A 22725-nucleotide genomic window follows, 5' to 3' on the forward strand; every position below is an offset into this window, starting at 1 on the left:
CACTCAAGCATTACACTTGGCATCGACATACATCTCTAGAAGAACACCCTCATAAATGAAACTTACACATGGAAACTCACTCATTTTTCTTCGAATTTCTCCCTCTTAAATAATATTATTGTCTGGAGGTGGTTTTTTCTAAGAAAACATCTTTGCCATGGAGTTTTACACTTGGGCATTCATGCACATCTATTGGAAATCTGCCCTACGTATTTGAGACCAAGCCTTTTGATATTAGTTTTGCACATGAGGATCAATGGCACCCAAATTTTAACTTTGTATGAAGACAAGGATGGAAGAAGGAGATGTGGCACTACAATCATCTATAACATTGTATCTAAGCAATTTTCTATGGGCTTTTGACCTAATCTGGCCACTTAGGTGGTCGTAAATATTTTTAATATTTTCCTTGGTGCGTCTCACGAAGAAAATAATATTTTATTGTAAGGGAGAATTACGCTAAAACTTATATTAAGGTTTGCTCTCTCCATTTTTCACTTGGGAATCTCTAATGTAAATAAAAGAAGCTCGAGGCTATTGGAGTTTTTTTCTCTTTGTTTTCCCTAAGTAGTAGAGTGATGTATAGTTAATTTCTTATGTGATGGCTTTTATTTCCATGTGCTACAATTGGGAATTTCATTGTAGAGTCTATGGATGACAAAGGAAAATCAAGGGCTAGAGAGAAGCACGTTTGTTGCAATGGAAAGGGTTAAGGTAATGGTTTCATGTCTCTTATCTCCCTTTTCTTTCCCTTACCTTCAAGATGAAAACATTACACATTCAATATCACTAGATTATGTATGTTTGTAGATAGTATTTGGTAGTGGCCACCTTTGCAATTTTCTTTCAATAGTTGATCTTTTATAGAACCTTCTCCACCATCACACTTGTAGATTAAACAACCAAGTTAGGTGCGTAGATTAAACAACCAAGTTAGGTGCGTAGTTGTGCATATCAAGCATTGCTTGTTACCTCTTAATATTCCTTTAGAACTACTCTATGAGATTATTCACATGACTTCATTGCCAAAGCACTTGAAGGCACTAGTCTTCCTTTTATCTACCACTCTCCAACTATTCATTTTTCCATTTTGTTTGTGATGCCAAGCTTTCTCATGCTCCCACTACACACTACATATACATTAAGCTTAGTAACCTACAGGGAAACCCTGCTTGGTTAGGATTCCGTGAATCCGTTTACCCTAGCCTAAAGTTCAAAGGAGAGTTGGTGAGTTCACAATGGCCAACCTCCTAGTTCATAAGGCTAGTACTCTATCTTTGGGACTTAAGTTAAAGGTGCTAGTTTGTGTGGGAACATGAAGGAACTTATCAAGTTTGAAAAGAAGAGTATGATGGAGCACCCAAGGGATTGACATTGACATTAGGAAAAAAGGAGTGAAGTACATTCTCCACATGACTCATTGTACATTGTTGATATAAACTTGTAATTATGACCCTAATTAATGCATCTACTGTGAAGACATAATTAGCATAATACAATTTAATATGCTTATGAAAAACCTTCATTCTTAGAAAGGGAATTTAGAAAGGAAAAAAACTATATTGATATCCATGAATGACCGTGATAGGTCAATAGAAATCAAAATTACAACTCATAAGAATACTAGTAAAAGGAGTGCCTAAAGCATCTACCCCCTAGAATACCTCGAAAAAAAAGTTTACCAAAAAAAATAATATAAACCCTTGATTAAAGGTAATCTCTATAAGATACATGACACCAAATATAAAAGTATAATTTTTGTGAGATACAATAGAGTGAGATGAACTAATCTAGCAAAAGGGACTACAAAATAAACAAAGAAAAGGAGAGATAGGGGAAACCTTCATTTTCATCATCATCAAAGTGGAATTTGCATTTGTTGTCAACCACTGTATAATCACTAATCTTGATTATGGGGATGTCATCTAGACTCTATAGAGTAGCATAATTTAAAGGTAGTTAAGGGAGCTAGCCTCAAAGGCATAAGACTACTAATGGGAAGAGAAGTGGAGGATGATCCCCTAGCATCCACAATAATGTTCTTGTAGGAGAAATGCAAAAGTTAGTGGCTTTGTCATAGTCACAAGCTCTGGACTAGATGCGGGGAATAGTTGTTATCACATTATGCCGACCACAAAATCTAACACTGAGGAACTATGTGCGTGTTGGGATACTATCAAATTAATCTATCACCATCTAAGACAATGTCAATTGTAGTTGTAGGGGATTGATGGCCCATCAACCAAAATTGTCTAGAAGAATGATATAATAAACTTGGTAGGTCTAGTGGAGCTTCCTAGCACCTGATGCTTTAAGGATGCAATCTCACTAAAAGATAGAGGCAAGTGTCTCTCATTAGAATAATGGAAGAAATCATATAAGTCGTGCCAAAATCTCTGAAAAGATGCTAATACCTCACGCAAATCTCATAGTCAATTGGGTACATGAAAATGAAATTCTTTTCATTGTCGACAATCTACAAATCCTATTATCTTGAGAGATATAGTGGTCTATCTTTATTTCCATTGGTGTGGGTGCACCCTAAGTTGTCCAAGCTAGAATCTAATACCATGCAACTTGTGTCGTTAGTGATAGTCTGGATGAATAGTAAGGCCATCTAAAATCTAAAGGAAGTATTGTTGTAGATGGAAAAGGAAGGGCATTTATGTAGGACAAGTTGGTTGATTTAAGGGAAAAATAATGACATGAGAGTATTGGATATGCTTTACCTTAATACAATGTAATTCCACTTACTTATCACAATCTTAGTGCTATGTTGACTAAAAAGGATATTACTATTAAAAACACTTGAGAAGTGAGCCTTTGAATATAAGTTCACATGAATTCTCTCTTTTTTCTTCATTTCACTTGCAACTTTGAATTGCACAACGTTTCCATATGAAGTTGGAAGTAGGTCATATAATTGATTCTTAATACTTATGTGCGTAGTGTGTTAACTTATGGTTTTTGAATGATTAGTGGTCTTAACTGAACAACATATGTTAGGATGCCTTAAATGACAAACAATATTGTCTAATCCATGGTCTAAAATTCCCAAATTCATCTTTGATACCTAATGATTATTTTGCTATTTTATTTGATTGATATATTTAAGAAATGTAGTTGAGAATAGTGAGGTTGTTGATGTTTGTAGCTCAGACAAGTACTTCTGCTTAGGTTTTGTGTCAAATTGCGGGAAGTCGTCGAAAGTCCCTTTATCCTTGTAATTCACTTCAATTAAAGTTAATTATTAAAGTGAAAAGCCTTTTAATTTTCTGGAGTTGATTAAAGTATGATAAAATGTAATTTAATTACATTAGTGATTTAGATGTAATCTCCAATGTCAATCTCAATCGTTGATCTCATTGAGAGATTAGTCTTGTGGAGACTTGGTCATCAACTCAAAATTATAAAGGAAGTGCGAGGTATAAGGAAGAGACACAAAGAAGTCACTGTGATAGTTACCTAGTTGCATAGAGAGACAATGAGTTCGTTTAGTGTGCAAGCAAGGAAAGAAGGAAAGTAGTAGCAAGAGAATTTACCTCAACCAATCAATGGAGGCTGTACACACTTGTTGATGGAGGTCGTATGATTGGACACAACAGTAGGAGTTGTAGAGGGTTTGAATCATGCAACAATTTGGCCCACAAATCAACCATACAATTTTATAGAGGAGGTTGTACAAATCAGGTTATACAAGAGCTAGGTTTTGTTGTGGGTTAATCTTCCTCAATGGTTGAATTTTCCCAGTCGGAATACTATTAATGAAGAATAAGGGAGTGATCATTGTTGGAATCATGATTGCCATTACACCAAAATCCATAGGTGTTAGTAAACGGATGCATCGCCTGAGTTGACGGATCCTTGATAGGTAGTTAAGCACATGTTGCGAAACACATGGGGAGCGCTGGATTGTCCAATGCCCAACAATTCCCTCCCTAACTAGAGCCGAGGGTGTTTCAAACTTGAGACCTCTGGTTCTGATACTAATTGTTGGAAATACTGAGAGGGGGTGAATCAATATTTCACGTCAGTTAGCTGATTTTAAACTTACATAGCATTAAATATCATTAGCATCAAATTAAAACATAAACCAACATCACATCACATGAATAGTACACAAGAAGTTTTTAGTTGGAAACCTTTCCAGGAGAAAAACCACCAAATAATTTATCAAATTCAACTAAAGAGAAGCTCCAACTTCCTAGTACTCTATTAGAAAAACAATCTGTTTTATCAGGAAGCTCCAACTCCTGAAAGGATGCTCCAATACCCTGCAAGCTCCAACTTGCCCTAGCACCACCATGTGACCCTGAAGTGTTTTCAAGTTCCAGCTTGAAGGAGACTTCACTCTCCACCTTGCACCATCCTGCTACCCTAATTATTAAAGATAGAAAAATAAATGTGGGCTCCTGTACCAAGGATAATGACCCACCTACAAGGATATACAAATAAACTTTTACTTCTGCCTTTGCTGATTTGTATGCAATAATGTTTTGTCAACAAACTGCTCACGACCTTCAGGATTCCTTATAAATGTTTTTGTAGATCAGACTTCAATTTGCAACATATAAATGTTAAACAAACACAAGAATCTACTCACACCTCAATAATTTAAGAGATTATACCAAAGAGGAAGATGGGCATCAAGTTGCCATTGATTTTCCTTCTGCTCCCACTATTTGCTTTAGACTTGCCCTTTGATCGACTATTCAATTTGTGAATAAATCAACCCTTCAACTTCAATTCAAAGTAGCCTTTACATAGTTATTAACACTCTCTTTTTCTGATGCCAACCTTGGTTCTAGATCAACCCTTTAAACAATCCTTGAACAACCCTTAAAATTGGCCTAATTTGTCCCTTTTGCAGTCTAGGAAACAGGGCTCAAACAAACCCTAGTCTGTGGCTATCTCATGCCTACTTGGCCTCCTACTGCAACAGCTTTTGTAACCCTTCCGTGGACAACACTTGGCCTCAAATACTGCGGCCTAATGTGGCCTTTCCTCAGGACCCAAAATAGGCTCCAACCACACTTTAAAGGTCTGAAAATCATCAAAATTGTTGATTTTCTAGTGCAATTAGGGTTAACACTATTTCTGAAATTCTGATAATTACTTTTGATGTAGATATTCTTTTATCTTATTTCTATATGTCATTCAACAATTATACTTCAGAAATTCAATAGTAGAACAATAGAGATCATAATGCTCAAAAGATAGATAAGATTTACCTTGGGAAAACCCACTATGGGGAAAAACCTAACGACCTTTTCAATAGAGAAATTCTTTTTGTTTAATAAGAGACACACCTAGACCTATGGTCAAACCTGGTCTTTTGCTCCAAGTCAAGTCACCCAAACTGATACTGCACTTTGTTGTACCCGATCCAGAAATTTTGGCCTCCCAACAATTGTCCAGTAGCCCAGAATTTCAGTCCCTAGAAACTGCCCAGTAACCCAAAAAATTTCGCCCCCCTTGCAACAGAATGCCCATAAACAGTACAAATCACAGAGACTTCTATCAATACACGCGAGTTGATGAGAGAGGAGAGAGAGAGAAACTTGACCTTCTTTCTTTTGTTGGGTATGTGTTATATTTTTTCTATGACTAGCTTCACTTGCTATTACGTTGCGTCAGGAGTAGCGGGGGCGGCAACCCCCCTGCTGGGGGGTTTGCAGGGGGGCAGTGGCACCCCTGCACAGGGTTTTGAGCAACAACCCAAGATATTTTTTTTTTTTTTATGCAGACCCAACTAACAGCAACCCAAGATTTTTTTTTATGTAGACCCAATAATAGTTGGGTGGACCCAAGGATGGGGGGTAGACCCAAGGATGGTGGGTGGACCTACCCATGGTTTTGCACATAGTTTTTGTGTGTGGTTTTGGGCATGATGGTTTTTTCCCATGGTATTTTGTAGATCCGGTCAAGGGAACTACGATTATGTTCTAATCCAGGGTTAATGGATTGGGGTTTATGAATGCTTCGACATGTATATAATGTATTGTAACATTGAAAGGAATATAATGAAAAATCAATATGGTTTTCCCGGTTTGGGTTTTAGGAGAAAATCTGTGTATATTTTATGTTCTCGCCATTGTATAATTTTCTGTTTTAAGAATTTGTTTGCAGGTAATTTCTGTACAGGGTTAAAACCTACATCTTTGTCCTTTTTGACCTCCTTTGCTTGCCCAAAAGCTGTCTTGAGTGAGGAATTCAAATTGCCCAATTGAGGAGCTCGAGCTGCCTTTATACAGTAATCTATCTAGGGTGAATAGATGTGTCTCTTGGCCAAGGTCAACTTGACTTTGAGGGAAGCCTGCATGTTACTTTTTATTGGAGCCAAAAAATACATTTCAAAAGTTCAAATTTACATCTTTAAAAGTCTCAATGTGACTTTGACTCCAGATAATTTTTTCTTTGACTCAAGCATTTATAAATATGCTTTACAATGATAAATATAGTTACATCAAGTGACCAAAAGTACATTATGAAGACCAACCATAGTTACAAATTCAACAAAAATAAACTTTAAAAATTGACCTTAGAACCAGCGAATGCAAGCTTCTAATGCTACCTCAGATACACCTTCAACCAAGCTTGGATATGCCTCTGATCAAGCCATGGAAGTGCCTTAGAAAATGAACTCAAGCGGGCCAAAAAAGGAGCCTCAGACCTAGCCTAAAATCCGCTTGGAAAGGGACCTCAGGGCTGCTTAAAATTTTTCCTTAATACTCCCTGTAACTCAGCCTCAAAACTGCCCAAACTTTGTCCATGAAACAACCTAAGGAAACTTGCTCTGTATTGCCATAGTGGGGCCGAAAAAATGTACCTCAAATGGGGGCTGAAATAGGCTTCAGAAGCTCTGCCTTAGAGTGCCGAGAATGCCTTAGAGAAATTGCTACAGACAGCGTCTTAGACCCAACGAAAAACCCAACAAAAGATAAACAAATAAACCCAAAAACCCTTTAAGAATTTGGCCTCCTGATTTCCGTTCTGCCTTGGCCTCAGAGATAGAACAAGAAAAATTGCTTCAGATTAGCGTGTATGCCTTTAGGAGGGCAATTGAGCTATCTATTTATAGTTAATGGAGGGGTCTAAAAGGGAGGCTGACTATCCCTTAAGCCATGGAGTTAACGTCAATAAATTCAATTTTTGTAGGCCGACTTGACCTTCAAGCAAAAATAAACTCACCCTTAGCCGACCTTAAACCTGCCTTTGAGGTCAAATTCTTAATGAATATTTTCTCTTTTTTAAGGCAAATTTTGTCAACTCAAAACCCACATAAATCTTTCAAGTTTTTCAATTGTAAGGCTACCTTTTATCATTCATTTTGGGCATCCTGACCACACTTTCGGGGCTTCATCTTTGAGAAGGCATATCTCCTCAACCATGAGGAGTTGTGTGGCGTGCCACTTACTATTGGAAATGGCATGATGAGGACAATCAAATGATGATGGTCTTGTGAGAAAAAACATTGATATTCCCAAATACTTTCTCCGTCAAATGCAGGGCTTCTTCTCGCTGCTTCTTGAGTTGACATCAATGACAACCAGATGCCAACAATCTCCCCCTTTGGCATTGATGGCAACACACTTACTCCCCCTACGATTGTTGCTCCCCCTGACTCCATGCTTATGATCTTACTTTCTTGATTTCTCTCCCCCTTTGACATCAATGGCAAAGGGTAGCTCTTGCTGACGAAATATCTACCTGTCTTCCTGCAATATGCCTTTCTTCCCCTATCTTCTTGGTTTGATTGCATGCTAATCAATGTGATCCTGGAAGTGCTCTGAGCTTTTGCCGAAGATGCCCAAATGTCTCTTGTGGAAGAGGCTTGGTGAAGATGTTAGCTATCTGTTCCTTTGTCCCAACATACTCAACCTTGATATTCTTTTCTGCAACTTGTTCCTGAAGAAAGTGATATTTGATGGGAATATGTTTAGTCTTGGAGTGCATCACAAGATTCTTAGAGAGACTTATGGCACTGGTGTTGTCATAGAATATTGGAATGGGCACATCGTACTTCACTTGGAGATCCTGCTGAGTTTGCTTCATCCAAAGGACCTGAGTACAACATGCTGCTACTGCTATATTTTCTGCTTCTGCGTAGACAAGGATACTGAAGACTACTTCTTACTCAGCCATGACATGAGACAATCACCCAAGTGGAAGGCTGCTCCACTGGTGCTTTTTCGGTCATCAACACTACCTACCCAATCTGCATTTGTATAAGCTATCATAGTTAACTTATTCCCTTTTAGATACCATAATCCAAATTATATTGTTCCTTTGAGATATTTAGAGATCCTTTTCACTGCTACAACATTGGATGCTTTTGGTGCTGCTTGGAATCTTGCCACCTGTCCAACTTCCTACATCACATTGGGTCCTGAGGCTCTTACATACAATACGCTGCTAATCATTGATCTAAAGAGTCACTGGTCTACTTCCTTGGATTCATCGTCTTTTCTTAACTTGCAACCGACCACCATGGGAGTGCTTACAAGTTTGCAATCTTCCATTTGGATTCTTTTCAACATTTCCTTGATGTACTTAGTTTGGGAAAAGAATATGTCATTATCTTCTTGAGATATCTTGGAACCCTTTCAACATTTCCTTGATGTACTTAGTTTGGGAAATGAATATGCCATCATCTTCTTGAGATATTTGGAGTCCCAAGAAAAAGGTCAACTCTCCAAGTAGAGACATCTCAAACTCATTCTGCATATCCTTGGCAAACTTCTGACTCAACTTGTCATCGTCACTTCCAAAGATGATGTCACCCACACACACTTCAATAATAGTCAGGCTTTCTCGTTTAACCTTTATATATAGTTTGCTATCTGCACTTCCTCTCTTGAATCCTTGTTGCTGTAAATACCTGTCTAATCTTGTGTACTAGGCTTTAGGTGCTTGCTTGAGACCATATAGGGATTTCTTCAATTTGTAGACATAATCTTCCTTAGCAGAAACCCTTCTCTCTGTTCTATGCAGACTTCTTTTTCTAACTCTCCATTTACGAAGGTTAATTTTACATCCATCTAGTACAATTTAATCCTTCTTGAGCAAGCGTAAGCTATGAACATCCTTAGAGCTTCCATTCTGGCAATAGGTTCAAATGTTTCTTCGAAATTTATCCTTTCAACTTATCCATAACCTTTACATACCAATCATGCCATGTTTCTGGTTACCTGTCCATCCTCGTTGAACTTGTTTTTAAAAACCCATTTTGTTCCAATGACATTTTTGTCTTTAGGTCTTGGAACCAATTCCCAGGTCTCATTCTTCTCAATCTAGTTCAGTTCTTCTTCCATGGCTTTGATCCAATGTTCATCGTGGCTAGCTTCTTCAAAACTGCTAGGCTCAACTTGTCGACTTCTTCTGGTTTTGATTCATGCTTTCATATCTCCAATGATTTTCTCTGATGGGTGATTATTCTGATACCATCGTTTAGGTGCTTTATAAAGTGCCTGTTGATTATCTTCCGTTTCCTCTTGCTTGACTGCTGACTCTTCTTCTAGTTCTTCTTCTTTTATTCTTTCGTCTTGCTCTGGTTCTTCTATTTCTTGCTCCTTTGATGATGTGCTTCCTTGCTTCGTCTTTTTCCCATGCATTTCATCAACTGTTACATTTATTCTTTCCACTATCTTGTTGAGTCTTAGATTATAGCATTTGTACACCTTGCTTTTGCTTGAGTATCGAACAAGTATACCTTCATCTACCCAAGTGTCAAGTTTTCCAATCTTTTTATCTTCCCTTTTTATATAGCATTTGATTCCAAAGACTCTTAATTTGTTGACATTTTCTGGTCTCCCTTTCCATAGTTCATATGGAGTCGTGTCACTGTTACTTCTGAGCAATTCTCTATTGAGATTATGGACAATTGTTTCTACTTGTACCGAGGTGATATTACTTAGTTTGAGTCATGCAACATAGTTCTAGCCATTTCCTTTACTGTTCTGTTCTTTCTTTCATCGACTCCATTTTGCTGAGGTGTCCTGGCTGCCAAGAATTGTCTTTTTATTCCATGTTCTTCACAAAAGTGTTGGAATTCTTTAGACATGAATTATCCTCCATTATTTGATCTTAAGCACTTGATTTTCAAATCAGTCTCATTTTCAACCATCTCTTTGTAAATCTTGAAGCATTCAAATGCTTCTAACTTCTTCTTAGAAAACATATCACTGTCATCCTGGTGTAATCATCGATGAGCAACATGAAGTACCCTTCACCATCGAATCACTTAGTTCTCATTGGTTCACATAGATCAACGTGTACTAATTCCAATGGCCTTGAAGTGGAGGTTCCTTGGTTTTGAATTCAACCCTTGTTTGCTTTCCATGCTGACGATGCTTGCACATGATGCTTGTGGGTTTTGATATTTTTGGCATATCCCTCACTGCTTTTTGCTGATTTTGACCAGATTGTTGAAGTGCATGTGACCCATTCTCCTATGCCAAAGCCAACTTTCATCTTCCTTCACCAAACAACAACTTTCCTTTCCAATTTCATCCAAGATGTATATATTATTTAGAGTCCTTGATGTTGTTCCCACTAATCTACCTGGTTTCTTCTTTCTTATTTCACATTTCTTTGAGTCAAACAGAAGCGTGTGCCCTTGGTCACACATTTGACTCACACTTAGTAGGTTATGGTTCATATTTTCAATGAGTAAAACATTTTCTACCATGGCATTCTTCCTTTTGAGCTTGACTGTACCCTTTCCTAAAATCTTGGTTGAGCCATCATTTCCAAACAAAACTGTTCCATCCCTTTTTTTTTGCAAGATTACAAATTTATCTCTATCCCTGTCATGTGTGTTGAACATCAATTATCGACATACTGTTCACCTTTCTTGCTTTGGGCTCATAAAACAATTGCATAATTTTCAACCTTCTTGTTCTAGATTCTTGAGGGTTCTTTTAGAGGGTTGCTGAAGCCTTGTTTTGGCTCCTTTGGAGGAATGATCAACCTGCAATCCTTTGCTATATGCCCAAAATTATTGCACTTGTAACATTCTACTTGATTACTTAACGATCCAAAGCTATTATAGTTTTGGTTATAATCTTCACATTTCCTTTTAGAATGTAATGTCCCCAATTAAATTAATTTTTCTAAGAAGAATTTCCATTTTTTCCATTGGGTGTTGGGAAATATTTTGGCAGGTAAACTTAGGAAAAGTGGGTGGAGGGAGTCTCCACTTAATTTTTGGAGAGATGGAGGCCATCGACATTAGAGAAAAGGAAAAATTAAATTGGTAGTGGGATGTGGGGGCCACCCAAAAAGGGGAATTCGAACCCCTTAGGAAAATCGAGCTAGGGAGAAGGAGGTCGAATTGGTGGGGCCCACAAGGAGAGAAAGGGGGCAGCAAAGATAAATAGAAGGAAGAGACATCATTTTGGGGGCTTTTGACATTTTGATAATTGATTGTCACTCTAGCTATTTAGCTGAGTTACAAGTGCTCCTTAGCACAAGAGCTTCGCAAGGAGTGAAGCTCAAACTTTCTATGGGGGACTTCGAGTGCCACCCTAGGAAGGATTTTCTCTTGCTTTGGAGGTTGGGAGAGGGACATCACATAGGTACGCGCTATTCTGGTTCAACTGGGACGCAGAAAGAGAGGCCACACAGTCATTAGGAGAATTGGTGCCGGAAATTGGAGTCTCTATTACTGCAAGGGTGTTCTTGGTCAGATTCCAGCCAAAGGAGGGAGATTTTGGGAGATAAAACGAAGTCCCTCACTGCTGTATGAATTGTTGAAGCTTGTTACTGCGTCATCCCTCATAGGCCTGCGTGATTGTTGTGTGGGGTGTCGGTTGGAGGATTTAGGGGTTGAGCTGCTAGGATTTCATTTGAAGGGAGATTTTGGGGAGATTGCTAGCATTTTGGAGCAACAACTCATCATTTTCTGCTACAGGTGGAGTGTTCTGGTATTTCAGGAGGGCCAAGCTATTCGAGGTCGAATTTGGAGGTTCAAAACCAGAGCAAACCCTTTCTGGGTTTTTGACAAGGATCACAACCTTAAATTTATAGATTTTTTTGGGTAGTTTTGAGGGGCCAAGTCCTTGAACAGTGTAGAAAAATTGGGTCAGTGTAGATTTCTGGAGGAACAAACTATTGCAACAATTTGGTATTGAGAGATTGATCACCTGGGGCTTGTACCTTGCCTTGAGCAAGCCAAAGTGCACTACTTCCAATTTATTGTACTCCAACAATTTACTTATAATAAAATTGGCCTTTTTTGTGTTCCGGACATTTTTTTGTTCATGGGTGTTTGCTGAAATTTATTGTGTTGTTATTTCTGTGTATGTCTTTGATTATCTTTGTAAAATTTCTATTTAGAATATTACATAGGATAGTCACTATTAGAATAACTTCCATAGTTGCTTCTATTTCTAATGTAAGCATTAGACTTTATAGCTTTGTGCCCAAAATTGTTGCAAGAGTAACACACACCCAGAAAGATAGTTTGATACCTGAGAGTTGGGAATCTTCTAGGTGGTGCAGTTCTCTAGAAACCTTCTTCTTGAGTTTTCTCCATTACTAGTTGTTGATTTTGCGTTCTCGTACTTGCCCGATCTTAAACCTTCTCTTTTGAGGGCATGCATTCTTCTTTTTTGGTAGGGTCCTTGATGACTCCTGCATAGCTCTTTTGTTCGGCTTCTTTACCTGTTGTCTTGGAGCTTGAACCCTTTTCAATAGAGGTTGGCTTATATGCTAACCTAGATTTGTCGTCACTTGACCTTTGATTGCTGATAATTTCATCCAACATTTTAGTGTTGTTTACAAAATTTTGTTGGACATTTTTCTTCTGTACATCTTGTTACCACTCAATCTAGCAGGGGCCCTAGGAGGGGTTCCTATAGAGCAACTACTAGGTCAAGTGGCAAATAACCTACTGTCACCTCAGCTAAAGCTCCCTGCTCTTTACGCAGTTTCATTGCTGGGAGGAGTCTTGGTATTAGGGAAATTACTAGGAATAATGTGTCAATGAGTAGAGGTAGTGATTTCAATAGACTATTCAAGGGAGAGACTCTATTGATGGGGTTTGCTTACTTAAGAAGCAAGATGAATGGCTCTCCAAGAAGGGCTAGAGGGAGACCTAGACCTAGGGTTGAGAAGTATTTCTTGATATGAAATGCCCTATTGCCGGTCAAACTAGCAGGGGACCTAAAGGGGATCCCTAAAGGGCGAATGCTAGGCCAAGGGCAACAAATGGAGACTTAGCCCACTGTCACCCCCGCTAAAGCTCCCTTATATTTATGGACTTTCACTGATCAGAGGAGACCCAGTATATTATGGAGTCACCGATGAAGGATAAGTTAGTGAAATGATGTGGAGTGACCCTAATAATCCCTTTCCTGGAAGAGTTAGAAAGATAAGGCTTGCTTGCTTTCTAAGCAAGGTACAATGTCTTCTAGGGAAAGGAAGAGAGGATTTAAGGGTTAGGTTTATGGGATATGACTTATGAAGGAACTTCTCAATCCCTAAAATCCTTATTGTAATTAGTATCCTGGATGGTTCTTGAAGAATTGTCTTTTCAAAGGAACGAGACCACACAGGACCAAGTGGACCCGGTCTAGGATAGGAGGAATGAGTATGGCAACCAATGATGTTCTTACCCTAGACAAGGTGGGGAAAGGATCAAAGAAAGAATTTTCACTTGAAGGTGCTGATTTGACCCTATGAGGCATTAGCCTTGGGGATGCTAAGGAAAAGTTTGATCTCGGAGCTAGGGCTTGGATTTTCTCCCAACTCCACCGCACCAGCGTAGGAGACCCTAAGAGATCGAACTTTTTGGAGGGCTAGCTTGTCGGGAAATTGATGCTCTAGGTGCCCCAACTTGGCTAGACCTGAATGAAGGTGAAAGGGTATGATTTTTGGTGACCACCACTTGGTAGATCAGTGCCTTAGTCCCGGGAGAATGGAGTCTATGAAGAAATATGAGTAGGATTCTTGATTCTTAGTCAAGGAGGCCTCAAGACCACTTCGCTAGCCTTCTAGGTCAAAGTGAAGCAATCTTGCAGTTTTTATACTTCGATGTGCAAAGGAGATGGCTTATCAAGGTCAAATTCTTTGATAGAATTACCCCCAGGATATTTCTTTCACATTACATGGCCAATACATTGAGAGATGCTATAATAGAGACAAAATTCCACAATTTTAATCAGTAAATACATGCAACAATTAGCCCTAGAAATAGCGAAAATCCTAGTCCAATGTTTATGACAAAGTAAAACACGAATAACATTAAAAGCATGTACTTACATGTAACAGAGTATATCCAACCATCCACAATTGACAAAAGAGAAGCTCCAAGATAAGATAGACCAATATCCACACATCAAAATTCATCCATAAATCTCCAATTCATCCTGTAGAAAAAGTGTGAAATTCTCAAGAGAGAGGAGATCCAATTCAAAGTGATGATGAGCAAATGAGCTCATCTCACTTGTATTTATACACAAATTAGGAGTTCGAATTAGCCTCCTTGGCCTACATAAGCCCCAAAAATAAAATAATGTTCTAATAATTCAACTTTTGGTGACAAGCCCACCAAACTAGCTCATAAATGAAAGAATAAGCCTCTTAAGAGGTTGAATAATAATCTATGCATGTCGTAGGGCCCTCTAAGAGGCCTAATGAGGTCCATGGGTGCCACAATGAAGAGTAGGACCCTCAAAAGCAGTGGACAAGGGGTTGGCCCCTTGTAATAACCTGTGGTGCTCCAAATGACATGTGGGGGCACACAAGTGTCCTCATGGGTCTCCAAACAAATCGAAGATGCCTGTAGATCGCTTGTAAGGGCTAGGATGATGGTGTAGGTGATGCCACATCATCGTGCAAGTCCTGGATCATCTGCCAAGTGTATGGTGCAAATCTGGGGCCAACTGGGCATGATGGATCAGGTGCATCTTCCTCGTCCAATAAGTGAACCACGAGCAATCTCTGAATGGCTGTGGGGATCCATGGAGTGTTGTCTGCTGCTGTGGAGGCCCATGGCTCTCAACGCACACCCTACATGTGCCAATGTAGCCCTCTGAAGGATTAGGACCTTGTATAGGGAGACCAAACCCAAAATGGAGACCATTTGCAATCCTGCATAAGATCCAATGCGTCCCCTAGCCTTCCAATACAACAAGTCATTAGAGAAATCGAGTAAATGAGCTTGCCAAATCATAGGCCACAGGGGGGGACTTCATAATGGTCTACCCTTCCATAATGGGCTTCGGGATGTGCCAGTGTCTCCTAAACTCCAAATGGGGTTAACCAATAATCCTATTAGGTGGTTTCTACTTCTAAAGGGGATAATATAGTCAAGGTACATCCTTCAAAAGGTGGTGGCATGTGACAGATAGGTGAATGAAGTAGGGGATGAGAAGGGGTAGCCCTGGGTCACATGTTAGGGTACAAGGGTAGCTAATAAGAGGGAGCCCACACTTGGGTTTATAATGTATAGGAGGGAGCAATCGTGGTACATGAGGTGCCTCGACCTTGATTTTTCCACCCTTCTTTATATGCCTTTTGCCTTTTTATGATTTTCTTTGATTAACTGCTCGGGGCTCAAGGGGTAAGAGCATGATGTATAAGATATAGTAGTGAATACCCCCTTTTAAGGTGGGGCGGTTCATTGCCCACTAGGGGTTGGGACAATCATGGGTTCCTATATGATGAAGGAGGTTCATAGAACTTGTAGGAACCAGGGTGATGGCCATGATGATGGGGTAGAGCTCATGTATTGGCTTTTGCCCACATGCTAATGTGTTTGGCCCGATCATCTTCTACATTTTGTGGTGCATTTTCCTGTTGAATGTGGCCATATATGCTTTTATCTTTCTTTTTAGCTGCATCAACCTCCGGGCTTCATTCCAAGCCATGACCTAAGGTGTGGGCAAGGGAAAGGGGCATGCTAACCCTATGTGGACCTAGTGGAGGAATGTGGACCTCGGTGGGAGAAATGATGAATGGGGTAATAATGAATGGAAAGAGGGTAATATAAGCAGATAAGGGAGTAGGACCACACAACCAAAATCGGAGTTTCCCATGAAATACCATCCCTAGAGCCAAATGGTCAGTAAAAGAGATCCCACGAGACTAGAATCCAAGGTTAATGCCTAAAAGGGGTCTAGGGGACAAGAGCACAAACCTAGCCCATTCTTTTCGCCGAATCCCCCCATTAATCCATGCCCAGAAGTGACCATGATAATCAAACTACAATACTCAATTTCCAAATGACAAGGCATACCTTTAGGTTCGACAGGCACCTTCAAGCATATGATCATGGAAGATGGGTGAGGGACCACATGGCTGGCTCAGGTGGCAGAGAAATGGCACAATGAGCTAGCTGGTGGTTGCAAGGGTCTACTGGCTGCTGGCTGAGGACCATCTTGGAGAAAAAAATTTCTCCTAGGGATATTACCCACAAAATGGTGGGTAACACGCCCTAAACCTAAGAATCCTAGGAGAACGGGGTTTTCTAGGTAATCCTTGTGAAATTGAAATGACAAGGTTGCGGGACCACAAAGAAACCCTAGTGGACCCAAACAAGGTCAAGGGTTTGGGGTGAAACTTCAAACAAAGGGTCTTGACCAAGCGAGGGAGAAGAAAAGGATCAATAAGATTGGATTTGACTTGAAACTTTAATGCAATGATCCTTAATGAAACCACTAACCAAAGGAAAACTAGGGAGAATGGTTCTGGAGTAAGTGCTTGGAAAAACTTGAGATTCTACCGTCGAAATGGCTTCACAATTGGAGGACTTCTCAAGGACACACGAGCAAAGTTCTAGACCAAGTTTCACCAATTTTGGATGGCTACAATTGATTTTGTGTGATGCCCTAGGAGACACTAGGGTTGGAGCTTAGAAAAGGGAGAAAGGGAGGTGAAAAAGATTTTCGTTTTCGTGATCACCTAGGACTAGACCAGTGCCTAGCCTATTGGGAGAATGAAGTCAATGAGATTTCAATGTTTAGAGTTTCTTATATCCAATCAAAGAGTTCCCCAGCGGCTTCGCATAGCCCTAAAGGCAACAACTAGATTACTAGGAAAATTTATACTTCTTTGATGCTGCAATTGATGATTTACTGAGGCAATTATGAAAATCATATATCCCTAGGACTTTATTCACTATACCAAACACGAAACATAGTAAAAACCCTCACAAAGTCAAGATTCAACAAATTTGTAATTCCATTAGGGCAACAACTCTAGCTTCATGAGCGAAAATTTCATACATTATACATGTTGCATAATAAAGAGATAGATCATGAAAAAGGCACTTACAAGTATAGCGAAATCATCCAATCATCAAGAGAGACAAAAATCGAAGCTCCAAGACCAAGATAAGATTTCCAAACATCAAAATGCATCAAAGATCTCCAATTCGTCCTCCAATAGCTATAGCGAAATTATCAAGAAAAGATAATGATCCAAATCAAGTGATAGTCAAATGAAATGATCATCACGTCAATATATATCCTCCCCTAAAGGGTTCGATTTGCCTAATTAGGCCTCATAATGCCCCAATTAATAAAATAATGTGCAAAATAACATTACTTGGTGACAAGTCCACCAAGATAGCTCCATAATACAAAAATAAGACTCTCAATAGGGCAATATGATAGGTACAATAGGTCGAAGGGCCATTGAAGAGGCCAAGTGGAGTCCAATGTGTACCAAGATGCATGAATGAGCTCCAAACATAGTGATAAAGGAGTCACCCCAAAGGGGAATGTCAAGGGTCACCCCACCCTTTGTTATAAATAGAACCTCATAACTCATAGAACATGCTTTTGGGAGCCAAACGTTTGGCTAGGCTTAGGCTTAGAAAAGGCTTGGGAGTATTGTGAAGAGCCTTGGCTTCTCGATAACGTAGAGCGAGCAGGTGTTCTTGACTGTAATGTTCCACTATTGGGGCTAGTGGTCGTCAATGGTGTATGTATGGATGGAACTTTCACTTATAATAATAATATCACAACTAGCACACTTTCATGCATATGTTGTTAATTTAGTTGGACTATTCTGGTTGCGTTGCCAATGTATGCTATTTAACTTACACATATGCTTATGAACTACTTTGTATGCATTTGTACGAATCCTGTTGAATGCGTGTTGTTGGATTAACTCATCACTTTAACTTGTGGACTATTCTGCATTTTAGCTTGTGATGTCATTCCACTCGTGTGTTCCTTTCAAGCTACGTACTATTACAGGCTTCTAAGGGGCACACTTCCTTTTCCCCTCCGTGTGTTAGAACCTTCATGCATCGCACTTGACTCTCCGCAGGGTCACACACTTGCTCTTACCCAAAGTTATCATACTTACCTCTGCGCGCTACCATGTCAAGGCATTACACTACCACCCATTGCTGGGACTCCTACTCCAAATGATGTGAGGTCTAGTTGGGACTTCATATCGGGGAGATCCCCTGAATGTTGGCGGGTCCAGCACCATCAACACAAGCAAAGGAAGGCAAAGGAAGGACAAGGAAAACAAAGGACAAGCAAGAAAGGTTGGATTAAGTAGCTTCAGTAGGAGGATTTGCAAGTAACAGGTTGCATGTGTGATTTCCTAGCTGATTTGTGAATGCATGGTACATGCATTTGTGTATTTGGTTCATTTGTTGTCAGTGGCATGGGTTTTGCTTGGTTTTGACAGTGGCTTCAACCTTGCCTTACCATTTCCAGATAACGATGGTGTGATGGGGTTCTTTTGTTTGGTGGAGCTTTGGATTGCTGAAAGGTTTTGGAACCGGGTGAGGTGGTCTCAAGAAAATTCCCAAGGGTTGGGGTTGGAGGTGGTTTAATCTCTGGGAAGCCCTCGACAGGTGGGTGGAGACAGGCAAATTCCTCAAGGTATTGGTGAAGAAACTCTGAGGCATCCAAGCTTGTTTTGGGCTTAGTGATCTCTTGACCGGTTTTGGCGAGATTACGATAGCTTGAGGGTGGAGGTGGTTTAATCTCTAGGAATCCCTGGTTGTTTATGTCTTGGTTTTCTTATGTGGTCTCTTGAACGATTTTGGCAAAGATTGTGGGAGCATGAGGGTGGAGGTGGTTTAATCTCCGGGAAGCCCTGGTTGTTTATGTCTTGAGATCCCACATTCATGCTTGGAATATGGCATGGAGGTGATTGGCTGAAAGAAAGATTTGGTTCAACCCAATCTATAATTGGGTGGTATGTGGAAGTCCCCGACTTGGTTGGCTTTTGCATAAGTTAATAATAGCTATTTCCTTATTGTGATTCATGAGTACTTGTACTTGTTATTATGTCGCTTTGATGGCTATTCTATCATGGTGAATATTCTGGTTATATGTTGGTTATAAACATGGTTCCATAACATGTTCTAGCTATGGCTCTTGTTATGTTTTGATCAATTTATTAATGGTTGATGAATGCATGGGTTAACAGTTGTTATTGCAGCTATTTTGAGAGGGCATTAGACCTTCTTGGTGAACCTTAGATAAGTTTCAAACTCTTATGATCAGATATGCCTTCATGACCTGTAGTTTACATGTTCACCATATGTTTGATGAAATGACTGTCATGGTTAGGCTTGGTTAGGTCAAGTCCTTGTTCAAGTTTTGTATGATTAGCATTGTCATTAAGTTACTTATCATTCTAGAAAGTCTCAGGAAGTTTTGGGCAGTGGTCTGGAGGCTGGCCTGGAATTGTGGCTCAGATCTCAGGACCGCACCCTTTGAACTAGAGGATTTTGGCTGCAATTGCATGGAGGAAGTGTTGTGCATGCGGTTTGAGGGTCACAACCGCACTCATGTAGGCTTGTGCATGCTGTTGGAGTGTTAGGTCACTAAAAAAGCAGTTTAGCTCAGGGTTTGGTCACTTGGGGTGGTCCTTTGGCCCCTGAGTGTCCTGTAAGCCCTGTAGGATGTCAGTTTGTGGTTAGTAAGTTCCAGTTGTCAGACCCACTTTCATAATTGAAGCTTGGAGGTCAAATCATGTCATAGTAACTCTTCGTCTCATGTTTACCCTGGTAGACCAGTGAAATTGGGTAAATGTGGGAGAGACAGTTACATAAAGTCCCTTAGAGGTCTCTTGTATCATTGTAAAGGAAATATTTTTATGTCATAAAAAAGTCTAGAATCCACCAAAGAAATCAGGTCGGCTAGCCCCAAAGGTTGGCCTAGAAGAGGCTTGAGGATCCACCCTAAAAGCTATATATTAAGGAGAATTCGTCCTCCATTTTAGACATGAGAAGTTTATTTTCTTAAGCAAGTCCTAGGCATAGAAAGGAGTTCGAAGAAGAGCAGAAGGACAACGAAGAGTGAAGACATCATTTGATCTTGGATCTTGGCAAATCTACTCTGTCTTTGGTCGCTGAATTTTTTGTGGAAGAATAGAAACTACATAGGTCGGAAATTGTGCAAAAAAGGAGCAAGTTTGTTTCTCTGTTTGGGTGGCTGACCTGGTTTCTTGATGGATGGTCTAGTGTCTTGGTCTTGGAAGTCTTCATTGAAAATGGATATCTATTCATATCCATATACATATACATATAGGATATACACATGTGTCAATAAATAATTATTGGTCAATATGTTAATATGGTCGGTTTTCTTTTTTCATACGGTATACATATCTATTCCAGGAGATATTTATACTCCACTGATCAATGGAGTTTCTAAAATTGAGAAACTAAGGACGGACCAATTTGAAATGGATGGTAAGAATGGACAAGAGGACAAACTTGGCTAACCTAATTGAAATGTTAGCTATGTAAATAGATAGCTAGTTCATAAGAGTTTGGGAACCAAAGAATAAAAAAGTTGGCTATTCCCTCAACTTCAGTAGGATGGAATTGAATACAATTTTTTATGAATCATCGATGATCCCCTCCCTTGTGTCTTGTGGTAATAATTCCTCTTCCATTACGACCTTTCCTACAATGATGTTGTCCAGAGGTCAATTTCTTCTACGGGTCCAACTGTACTCTTCCATTGAAACTTGATACAAATCTATTGTGTGTATCCAGAGTTAAATTTTATATGAATGGATGGCCATTTAGTTTCAATTTTGGAATCTTATTGTTTTGAAAAAGAGTGGAATAGAATCACTGGTTCTAAGTGTAATAATCATATGTTTACGACATATTGGATGTCTTATCATTGACCCTCTCTTTCCTCCTTTTTCAGGGAGGCGATAACTATTCATAGCTATTATTTTAACATTGAAGAAATGTTCAATCCAATTTTTCATCCTTGTTTTGTTCGATTGTGAATGGACGTTACAAGTATATTGGTTCCTTTCCAATAGACGAACACTTTTCTCCATAAGTATTGGATATTTCATTTCATCCATAAATTTTTCTCCCTACTTTAGTTTTTTTCTATTTTTTTCTTCCTTTTCTCTTTTTTCCCGTAAAGCCTATAGCTATTATTATATCGGATCATATACCACTTTAATTATGCAAATATATCATAGGTTAGGTATGGAAGTTATGCACGGAAGTAATGCTCACGACTTTCCTCTGGATCTAGCCGCTATTGAATCTATTTCAATAGGTGGATAATACTTTGATGGATTGTTATTGTGTATTGCTTAATTGAAGCATGCCAAGCCTTTCAATAAAATGAAAGGTTTGGTATTCTTCAAATGTTTGTTGTTATTCTTCAAAGAGGTATAAATATCTATAAATGTTTGTTGTTATTTTTCAAAGAGGTATAAATGTCTTCATATACTGTTGCGTCTTCAAAATCATATCCTTCCGATGGCATATAAGCTACTAAAATGTTTGTTCCCAAAGGGAGTTCTCACCCTACTGTAGTTGCACCATCCACCAGAATTTGTCCCTTGTTTACACATTCCCCTTGACGAACTTGAGGTTTTTGATGCGTACAAGTATTGGTATTAGAACGTTGATATATAAGAAGATATTTTTGTGGGTTTTCCTCTCTAGGAGAGGTTTTGGGCCTGGCTAGAATCCTACATCTTGTGTTCTTGTGTACTATTGATCTTCATGTCTTGGTGATGAGAACAACATAATAATGAGAGAAGAAGAAGCTAATTATAAAGAAAAGTAAAAGATTATCACAAGCAGTTATCAAGTTTAAGAGAAATCATAACAAAAACTCTACTATATATTTCCCTAGATTTCTCAACATGGAATAGGAACCTAAAAAATTGAAAAAGTAGAAGATAAATATTGGAGGCAAGATGGTTAATAGGTGCATGAGAAACTTCCAAAACCTTAGGTTTTGTCATGGATTGGCTATTTAATTTATTTTGGTGAAATAGGCACTTAGGATTGACATCATAAGCATTTTGGTTTTGATTAATGACATTAGCAGGTGTTGTAGTTAAGAGAACTTTATTAGTGGTTTTCTGTTGAATTAAGCTCAAGGTCTTTTCTAGAAATTCAAGAGGTGGTTCGTGCTCACTTTATAAATAAATAATTTATTTGTTTAGTTCAATGGTTGAATAGTTTTGGATACGTGCTGATTTTAATGCATATTTTTGACAATTGCTTTGCAGGTTTTATCACAATGATCCTGTGTTGAATCCACTAACTGCTTGGGATAGGCCTCCAATAAAAAATATATTTTGCATTTACGGGATTGATCTTAAAACAGAGGTTCCATTCTTGAATCTCGTGATAGTTATAATCTTAATATATATTTCAATTATTTGCTGCATGTATCCCTTGAACATGCATTGTAGGCATTCAAAAGATGCAATGTATCTTGGAGATCATTATGAACCTTTGAATTCTGACCT

General features: G+C 39.1%; 1 protein-coding gene across 4 annotated transcripts in view; it reads left to right on the forward strand.

Annotated features, from left to right (window-relative positions):
* PSAT1 (phospholipid sterol acyl transferase 1) overlaps positions 1 to 22725 on the forward strand; it is a 380472-nt gene that overhangs the window by 178573 nt on the left and 179174 nt on the right. For all 4 annotated transcript variants that reach the window (XR_016247812.1, XR_016247813.1, XM_089377882.1 and 1 more), the window contains exon 8: positions 22483 to 22582. Coding sequence is in view for 2 of the 4 variants with exons in the window: in XM_089377882.1 (XP_089234008.1) it covers positions 22483 to 22582 (100 nt within the window). In the remaining 2 variants the exon portion in view is untranslated. The remainder of the gene's footprint in view (positions 1 to 22482; positions 22583 to 22725) is intronic.

The sequence above is a fragment of the Pinus tabuliformis genome, chromosome J (genome assembly GCF_031772625.1).
Source record: "Pinus tabuliformis cultivar Carrire ecotype Pingquan chromosome J, CPIR1, whole genome shotgun sequence".
Taxonomy (NCBI): domain Eukaryota; kingdom Viridiplantae; phylum Streptophyta; class Pinopsida; order Pinales; family Pinaceae; genus Pinus; species Pinus tabuliformis.